At 44.0% G+C, this 10,032-nt stretch overlaps 1 protein-coding gene across 4 annotated transcripts in view; it reads right to left on the minus strand.

The window, feature by feature from the left end:
- CD109 (CD109 molecule) overlaps window positions 1–3,074 on the minus strand; it is a 64,593-nt gene extending 61,519 nt beyond the window's left edge. For 2 of the 4 annotated variants that reach the window (XM_028722770.2, XM_028722769.2), the window contains exons 1-2: window positions 2,276–2,597; window positions 1,189–1,349 (exon numbers count right to left, since the gene is read on the minus strand). In XM_028722770.2, the coding sequence (XP_028578603.2) occupies window positions 1,189–1,349; window positions 2,276–2,388 (274 nt within the window). In that variant the 5' untranslated portion in view covers window positions 2,389–2,597. Of the gene's footprint in view, window positions 1–1,188; window positions 1,350–2,275; window positions 2,599–3,017 lie in introns of those variants that run through there. The other 2 variants (XM_077926219.1, XM_077926220.1) reach the window with 2 other exon arrangements.
- Between the last annotated feature and the right edge of the window lie 6,958 nt (window positions 3,075–10,032).

The raw sequence follows: 10,032 nt of genomic DNA on the forward strand, positions 1-10,032 counted from the left end.
TCAGGTACTTTATTTTAGCATTTTAGGGGCTGATACGTTATTGCATTATTACTTTTTATTCTTACTGATTTTATTTACATAGCTGTATCATATTGCACTTTTTTGTAAGTTGTTTTGAGAGAGGGGGTTTTTTAAACCTTAAAGGTGTCCTTTAAAAATTGTGAATATAAAAATGGGGTAACCTGAGCTTTCTGAAGCAATGACAAAACAAAATGTGATAAATATACATCATGCTATTGAAAGAAACTTGGAAAAGAACAGTGCAATAGGTATGCTATGGCAGCATTTCATATGTTTTGTGATGTTAACCCAGTGACCTGCAGGGCCCTTAAAATGCTCCTGAAAAACACAGCAACCATTCCTGGGCTCCTACCTCAGAATAAACACAGAGCATGTGTGTGCAGACCACAAACTCAGTTCAGTTCTGGTACTAAAAACTATTTTTGAGGCTCAGAATATGCTCAGAGGCATCTTGTTCTTCCATTATAATCATGTGTATTTTGCAGCTGGCTCTGACTGATAGTCTGTATAATCCTGAGATTCTAGGGGGGGAAACCAAAGTAGATCCAACAAAAGTGAAGTCTCCCTACCACATCAGAAAGGTGAATTCTGAATCATTTATGACCAAGCTCCTCAACTCTATTTTCACCTTCCTTGCCAGAATTGGAAGAGCTCCTACCTGCTCTTTCTCTTAACAGTAAAACAGTAAAAACAAAAACAAAACTCTCTTCATGAGTACATAGGTTTCTCCAAAGCAGAAACTGTGTAAAAATGATCTCACTGAGGATTACATTTTTAAAATGAGGTGGCAGAGGGGCAGATTCTGGGGGGAAATGGCAACCACAAGCAAAGGTGAAGCAAACAGAGCACATAAATGGTTATACAGTACATTTAAACCACAGTTCAGCAAATAATCTCACATTTAAATCTATGTAGCTCATCAGACTTATTTCCCCCCTGCGGAACTTCTGCATAAAGCAGATAATATATCTGTTCCGAATTCAGCTCACCAATGATAGTCTTAAATTCCCTCATTAAGGCTACAATTCTAAACCCACTTGCTGGGAAGCAAACCCCATTTAACAGAGTGTTTACTTCTGTATAGCCACCCTCGGGGCTTTCTTGCAATCAAAAAGTACTACAGACAGAATATGCATCATTATTTTTAGGCCAATAAAGTTATCTCACCTCTTTTAAAGACAGCTTCCCCACGTAGTACAGTGTTATTTGCATAGACCACTTCGGCTTTTACTGTAACCTTCTGTGGGCTCTTTTTCAGCATAGCTACTCCAATAGTCAAATTTGCTCCAGGCCTGATGCTCTTAACAGCTGCTAACAGGTATGTGGGCCTAAAAGAAGGAAAAAAATAGATTACACTCAAGGTCTGATACTCCTTTCACTACTCCAACATCAAGGCTGCAACTCAGTGGCAAAGCTTCTCCTTTGCATGTAGATGGTTCCTGATTCAATCTCTGACTTCTCCAGGTAGTGTGTCCCATCTGAAACTCTGTAGATCCTCTGCCAGTCAGTATGGACTATACTGCACTAGGTGGGCCAATGGTCTGACTCTGTATGTGCCAGCTTCCTAAATAATCTCTGGCATGATTCATATGTGGATTCAGCCAAGTTGCAAGGTGGGGGGGGGGAGAATACAAGTCCTAACTGGTGGAAAATTACTGCTAAATAAAGCTCCGGAAGCCTCACAAGTATCGGAGGAGAAACAAACACTGTGCTCAAAAAGTATGGTAATATAAGAAAGGAACAGGGTATGACACTTTGCCCACCCACTGGTAAAATAGTGTAATAACCCCCTAATCATCTTCTTTTTCAGACCTCTGACTGCACATACATACATCCTTTCAGTTTTCATAGAAAGTGCATTCAGGCAAAGTGATCTTCTGCTCTTGTAGTGACAGGCTAGAATCGTATACCAGCTTACCTGGGAGTAAGCCCCAAAGGACCGCATAAGAATTGCCCCGCAATTATGAACTGAGGAGCTGCGGGCAAAGTACGGGGTTTGGAACCCCCCCCCCCAAAAAAAAAAAACAACAACTACTGAGTGTGCAACTGGGCTGTGGGTGATCTGCAGTCTGACACTCGGCACTCTTGCAAGATTTGCCTCGGCTCCCGATTCTGAAATCCCCATGAGTGCAAAATCTGGCCTTCCGTGAGACAGGGCAGGAGGAGGCGAGCGGGCACTAACCGTTTCCCTTATTTCTGCAAGCCTTTCCCACCCACTCCGTCCATCTTCTCCCCACCCACTTCCAGTTCCTACCCAGCAGCTTCGGCCCACGAAGTTGCCCAGAGGAGGCACAAAGTGAGCCCAACGGCGGCGGGCAGCCGAGCGCCCCTGCGAGCCGCAGGAGCGGGGTCCGGCAACCGCAGCATCCCGCGCCGGGAATGGGCCGCTTTGCCTGAAGATGCCGCTTCGCGCCTCTTTCGCCTTCTCCCTCGTCTTCCCCTCCTTCCCTGCGCAGCGTTTGCCTATCCTTTCAGCGGCGGCGACAGGGAGGAGAGCGCCTTGCTCGGGCAGTGAAAGGCGCTCCTTGTGGAAAAGCGGAGGCGGCAGCTTCTCTCCCCCGAGCGTCTGGCTCCACCCCGCCCGCCCTTCACGCCCACAGGGCATCCCCACCCTCGGCCGCCGCGGGGCAGGAGCAAGGCCGCGTGCGGGCATCGCCGCACCGCAGCCGCCGCCACCCCCGCGGCAGCTTGTGAGGCGTGGGTCGGTGGGTGGGTAGGGGTTTTTTGTCCGCGAGCTCCCTCGGGCAACGTTTGTGGGGGGCTACGAGGGCGACCGTTTCAGACAGGCCCACACCCTTGTCAAGCAGGCACTAGAGGGAAGGAGTTGGGCGAAGCTGTGGGTGGGTTGCTCAGTGGAAAGAAATCCGAGGACGGCCTCAGCTGAGTCACAGGTTGGATAGGCGAGAGAAGGGTGTTTCCCTCGCAGAGGGTGATGTCTGTGGGTACAGAATGTGCCAGGGAAGGCAGAAAGAGAGAAGCACTGTTCTAAATCTTACCTCAGGCTCTGGATTACATGCCCTGTTAACGGATCCCCCTCCATTTTGCCAACCCCCTGGCCAATTTACACAGTACCCCCCCCCTTTCTTTCTTTTTTGCAATGCACCGTCATGGCAGCCTAGCCATCAAAACAAACAAGAGTTAGGTTCCATAGCCCATGTGGTATTAGGCACACAATGTGCACATGCATCAGTCACAGGTGGGTTGCCCAAATCATCTGGTTACTTTACGCATCATAAAAGTGCCAGCTCATCACTTTTAATACAGTAAGTTATTAATGCCCTCTCCACAGGGGCTTGCCTGGCCACTGATTTTGGTGTTGTTTAACTGTCAGAGGAATACCTTTACTGTATGTATATATATTCCCACATCTTTTAACTTTAGGTTGTACCCTTTGAGGCTTGTGTTTTTTTATGCTGTATAGTACATTAACTTGTTTTCATTCTGGTTTGCTTTATTTCTAGTTACCCTTGGGGATTATGTTATAAGGTGCCCTATAAATACTGTTAATAAATAAGGCTTACCCACTGTGACTGAAGAGAAAGAATATTTTCAAAATAATGTCTGGATTACTTTTCTAGTTGCATGATTTCAGTACCAAAACTGAAACATGTTTCACCTCTCCGGGTATATTTTGTGAGTAACAAAGTTTTGGGTTTTTTAATGATTATCAGTTAAAATTATTCTGCAGACTGGGAACAACTTCTAGCAGCTTCCCTGCTACTTCCAGCTCCTACCAGATGGATAACGGATGCCACAGTTCCTTCCGCAATCTTGTATGAGGCATTTCTTACTTAGGGACTCTAAATCTAGTGTGAGCCTTGCAACAACCTCTTCTTCAGGCTTTTAAATACATAGATCAGACACTTTTAAAAGAGGGAGTAGCTGGGGCAATTGACCCAGGCCTCACACATGTAGAGGGGCCGCATGAAAATTGGCATCGGTGTATTCTTGCCATTTTTACTTCAATTTTTCAGAATACTAGTAACATGAACTCCATAAACTTAATCTGGAGGGAAGGGTGTCACAAAACAAACTCCACAGTGGGGTGGCATACTGTCCTAGGGCTATAACAGCATGAGTAACTGATTGTTATTGCAGGCAGCATGAATAGCAGCTCAGCCCAATCAAGATGCCCTCAGGCTCTCTGCTTCTCTCATACACAGATTCTGATTGCTAGCAGACTCAGAAAAGAGGAAAGACAAACAGTTCAAATTGGGCACACTAAGATAAAGCAGAGGATGATGCATTACAAAGTTATCTCAGTTGCAGATGGGTAGCCGTGTTGGTCTGCCATAGTCAAAACAAAAAAAATTCCTTCCAGTAGCACCTTAAAGACCAACTAAGTTAGTTCTTGGTATGAGCTTTCGTGTACTGGAAGGAATTTTTTTTTGTTTTAAAGTTATCTCAGTCTGTTCCCTCTGCTCACAGCATGCAATTGCACAAAATAGCCTTTCCAAACTCCCTTCTCATGGTACTGAAACCTTGTTTTAAACTTCCAGTTTTCTCCACTCAGGTCAGTCCCTACGCTCTACTCAAACTTCCATCATTGTTTTAAACCAGCACTTTCCCCCTCACATTGTTATCCCATCCCTGCTTTATTCAAACCACTGCTGCTGTTTAAAATGGTCACTTCTTTCCACTCAATATCTTTCTGTCTCTGATTTACTCAAGGCCCCTGGGCACATGCAAATGTACTCATGCAGAATCTGTTATCAGCTTCTGCTAAAGACATGCAAGTTATGGGTGAAGCTAGCATGAAAACAGGGCTCTTGATTAGTGCATCAATGTTAATTGCATTTTGCAAATGTGTTTTCAACTTCTGTTCTTCAATGAGGGAGCAGATCGCAAAGCAGCTTCCCATATGCATTACAAGATAGTTGAAAATGTGCATCCCACACCACATGCTAAGTATGAGTGAGCCTTATGTCTCGATGTGCATCTACACCCAACCCAATTTATGCATATAATTTCCAAAAGCACAAAGACATTGCATGCAAGAGTCTCCTCCGATGCTCAAGGTATGCTTTCTGAGTCAGGATGTAGGAATGTGGATATACTCCATGTGTAAACCATATACTCCACTATATTTCCACTGACTTGCCCCACAATTCTAAATACATTTGCTAGGCAATGAGTTTTATGGATTTCAGTGGAACTTTGTTCCATGTAAATCTGCTTAAGTTCAGAGCCTGGAGCTCAAATCATAAACACATTTCCTGTAAATTTCAGAAACAAAGTACATAATAAAAACAAACACAAACCAATAATCCACCCTCACACAACACATTTAAAAGGGCAGCTAATGTTAATCAGCCAAAGGACTGGGAGAAGAGGAAAGTTTTTGGCTGATGCCCAGAGGTGTATAATGAAGGCATCAGCTGAACCTCCCTCGGGAGAGCATTCCACAAATGGGGAGCCACTGCAGAAAAGGCCCGTTTTTGTGTTTCCAACCTCTTGTGGAAGAGGCACACAAAGAACTGCCTCAGAGGATGATCTCAGGGTCTTTGAATTATTGCAGTTCTGAGCCACTGAAGGAATTAACCTCAGTCTTTTAAGCAAATTTGTCTGGAAGTAAAGTCTGTTGAAATTAGGACTTGCATCCAGGTGATGTCTTTAGGACTTGAATGTTGGATTGCTAATAGTTCAGAAGTTTGTATTTCAAATATTTTCTCTTGGCACAGGAGATTATTATTGTTGTTTATAAAATAGTGCAGACTAAGTACTGTAATTTAATTTTAACTCCTTTAATTACTTAGCTCCTTTTGTTCTCTTCCGAGAAACTACAGCCCTCTGCTGGAAAGAATCAGACGTGTACTAGGCTCAAGTATTGAGCTGCGGCGATGCATAAATGAAAGTTTGCCACTCAGAGCCACACACAGAACACTGGAGAGAGATCTGAAATCAGGTCTTCCACAGTCCCCACACCCATGGTAAAAGTGGCTGGGGATGGGGCCTGAATTGGAATAGCACCATGGCTTTACAGGTCAACCTTTCCCTCCTGGTAAATTTTCTCAGACTCAATTCTCCTACAGATACAAAACTACTTCAGGTGCTCATATGGTGGCAATTCAGATCAGGAAACCAGCGCAAGAGAGAGAGCTGGAGGAATCTTCGCCTTGATTTGATCCCAGCAAGGGAATCTGTGAAAGATGTGATCACAGATTTTCCAATGTCACATCTAGTTGAGACAAAAAGCCATTATTACCCCATATTTAAATCAAAACATGCAACATGTAATAAATGAAATTTATACCACCACCAGTCAGAAATACATAAGGCAGGGTGAAGCAGCTGCCTGAGGCAGCTGGTTTGGGGTGTTATGAAAGGGCAACAAATTGAGTAACAAGGACAACAATTGTATTTGTACTACCAGGGAAGGGTGGTTGGTGGACCATGGAGATGCCACTAAAAAAATAAAAGAAAGTGTAGATCAAATAAGACTAAAGGTAGCCCTCCCTTGGTCTAGAACAGGTACTATAACTTCAAGGCATCCATTCTATGCAAAGTTTTGATTAGGCAACCTCTATGTGAAGGGACGCGGGTGGTGCTGTGGGTAAAACCTCAGTGCCTAGGACTTGCCGATCGCATGGTCGGCGGTTCGAATCCCCGTGGCGGGGTGAGCTCCCGTCGTTCGGTCCCAGCTCCTGCCCACCTAGCAGTTCGAAAGCACCCTTAAGTGCAAGTAGATAGGTACCGCTTAATAGCGGGAAGGTAAACGGCGTTCCGTGTGCTGCTCTGGTGCCGGTTCGCCGGAGCAGTTTCACCACGCTGGCCACGTGACCCGGAAGTGTCTGCTTACAGCGCTGGCTCCAGGCCTCTAGAGTGAGATGAGCGCACAACCCTAGAGTCTGTCAAGACTGGCCCGTACAGGCAGGGGTACCTTTACCTTTATGTGAATACAATGTCCTAAAGAAATGCAAAAGAGATAGGGAAATGGATGAGGTTATGTTATGTTATGTCTCCTTTTTCATTTGAGATCTAGGGGCTAGCAGAACAAAAACTGTGATGATGACAAACCCTGAGGCATCTGGCATGGATATAATAACTCCAGACAGCTGGAAACAACATTGTAAGCACATTTTGACTTAGTCAGATTTATCATATGCTTCATTTATTCATTTATTTATTCATTTTGTGTGCTGTTCTGGTGGATTCACTCTCAATGAGTTTTATGACTTTTGTCTCTTCCTTGATTGGCTAATCAGATTACAGGTGTACCTTGGTTTCTGAACGGCTTGGCTCCCGAACAAATTGACTCCTGAACATCGCAAACCTGGCAACAAGTGTTCTGGTTTGTTAAAGTTTTTTGGAAGCCAAACATCCGACGTGGCTTCCGCTTGACTGCAGGAAGTTCCTGCAGCCAATCGAAGCCGCGCCTTGGTTTTCAGTTTCAGGAGTCGAATAGGCTCCCAGGAAGGATTAAGTTCAAGAACCCAAGGTACCACTGTAAATCCTTCATGGCCAAACCACCAAACAAGGTTGTGATTTCTGGACATATATTTACTAACCATAGCGAGGAAATCACTAACCTCTGTGTGATCCCCTTCTTTTAAATTCCACATACCTTAGATATTTTCCTAATCCTCTATCCTGCTGTTGCGTATAGTTGTCTGTAGCAATTTATACCGATCTTTGATGCTGTCAGCCCAGAAGGGGTTCTATATGTCGAATGCTGTACAAAACAATTTCCAGGGAAGGAGGTATGTTTGTCTCTGTAGCAAAAACAACAAAGAGTCTTGTGGCACAAGCTTTCGTGAACTACAATCTACTTCATCAGATGTATGAAGTTGCAAGTACAGTGGTACCTCAGGTTAAGTACTTAATTCATTCTGGAGGTCCGTTCTTAACCTGAAACTGTTCTTAACCTGAAGCGCCACTTTAGCTAATGGGGCCTCCTGCTACCGCCGCGCTGCCGGAGCACGATTTCTGTTCTCATCCTGAAGCAAAGTTCTTAACCTGAAGCACTATTTCTGGGTTAGCTGAGTCTGTAACTTGAAGCGTATGTAACCTGAAGCGTATGTAACCCGAGGTACCACTGTATGTATATATGTGACTATTGTGTGCAGGGGCAGTATTGTAAAAAGTGAGTTCAGAAGGAACTGAAAAGCAGAATTGGTGATAATTACGTATTTAGCAGTGGCCACTCACAAAAGTACAGTTGGGTTGATAATACAGATATTCTGTCACTGGTGAGTCAATCAGCACATGCAGTGATTTCAGTGGGTTGTTCTGATTACCACTGTATAATACCTAAAATACATTTTGTATTTCATGATAAGTATATTTGTGCAGGAGCAGCTTGCCTGGTGGGGCAAAGCCATAGCAATAGCCTCCCAGCAGCAGTGCCACTGCAGGTTACTGGGAAGGGGTGACATAGTGGCAAGGGTTAGGGTCTGCGCAAGACCTAGGTCAGTCACGTGACATCAGGTGACCTAAAGTAAAAAAAAATACATTTGCATCATCAGCTTGAATTCAAGTAAGTCATGTAAAAGATATTTGCATTTACAGCAAGCCTTGCTATAAGTGGGACTTACTGGAAGCGTTGATCCTATCAGCACTTACAGAAAGTCCTCTTTGGACTGGGATCATCAATACTATGGAGTTCATGATTTTGTCCTCACAATAAACCAAACCTGTGAGGTAGGTTAATTTGAGAGATAGGGAGTGTCCTAAGGTCAGCTCCATCAGTTTCATGGCTGAGCAGGACTAGTAGTAGTAGTAGTAGTAGTAGTAGTAGTAGTAGTAGTATTTATTTATCACATTTATACCCCACCTTTCCTCCAAGGAGCTCAAGGTGGCATACATGGTTTTATTCCTTATTCCTTATTATTCCATGTGATTCTCACACCAACACTGTGAGTTAGTTAGTCTGAGCAACTGTGACTGGCCCAAGGCCAGTATTATATATATACTAGTAATAATACTACAGTAGTATTATTAAAAGATTTTTTTAAAAAATGCCGTTTTTATTTATATACTGTCTTTCATTTCAAGAAGAAATATCAAGACGGTTCACAAACAAATAAAAGCCAATGGCAAAATTAAAAGAATTAAACCAATCATAAAAACACAGCTATCTCCAACACACCAGCTCCTACACTATGCTAGCTTTTACTAACAATTTCAAATGTTGCACGCATTGTTCTTTCCGTAATGATAATAAGGCCTTTGTGCATTCCAGCAGAACGGGACATTCTAAACAAATTACCAACACAGCCATTAGCTAGACTGGGCTACACTCCAGTTCTGCAGAGAACAATGGAGGAAGATATGAAGAGTCTCTCTCTCTCTCTCTCTCTCTCTCTCTCTCCCCCAATCCAAAGCTTCCTCTCAAGCCATGGTTGCTGGTGCTGTGGGCGTTCCTTTGTAGAGGGGAAGGTAGTGAGGGTTTGTGATGCTTTCCATCCTTTGTGGGAAATACCCTGTCTGATCTTCCTGAAAATTGTATTGGCTCCACCAGTGCTATTATGACAAAGAGTTTTGTGGGATCTTAAGGACTAACACATTTAAGGACTAAGCCTTCAGTCCACTGCATCAGATGCATGAAGTGTAATTCTAGATTGAAAGGGATCAACACACATGGTTGAAGTGGGGAATGGAGAGGTCAGAGAATCAAAATGCAAAAAGGACAGGGAGAATTACATAATACAGAGCTGGGTTTTTTACCCTGGTTGAAGCCTCCAGAGGGGTGCCATTGAGGCTGTGTGTGTGTGTGTGCATACCAAACTGAGTGTTTGACCGGGGTGAAATAAAGCCTAGTTTTGCCCCTGGATAATAGCAAAATGGTTGCAGTGGCAATTGACAAGGCAGTGTGGGTGACAGTGTTCAGCTTTTGGGGGGGAACCTCCCCCCAAAATAGTGATTTTAAAGGTTTTGTGCTACTTTTTTCATCATACATCCAGATTTTCCCTGACATTTGGCCGATTTTTACACCCAAAAACCAGGACATGTCAGGAATTTCCTGATGTATGGCAAACTGAGATGTGCCATGAAGGTGCTGCCTTGGGGGCT

The sequence above is a fragment of the Podarcis muralis genome, chromosome 3, assembly GCF_964188315.1.
Source record: "Podarcis muralis chromosome 3, rPodMur119.hap1.1, whole genome shotgun sequence".
Classification (NCBI taxonomy): Eukaryota; Metazoa; Chordata; class Lepidosauria; order Squamata; family Lacertidae; genus Podarcis; species Podarcis muralis.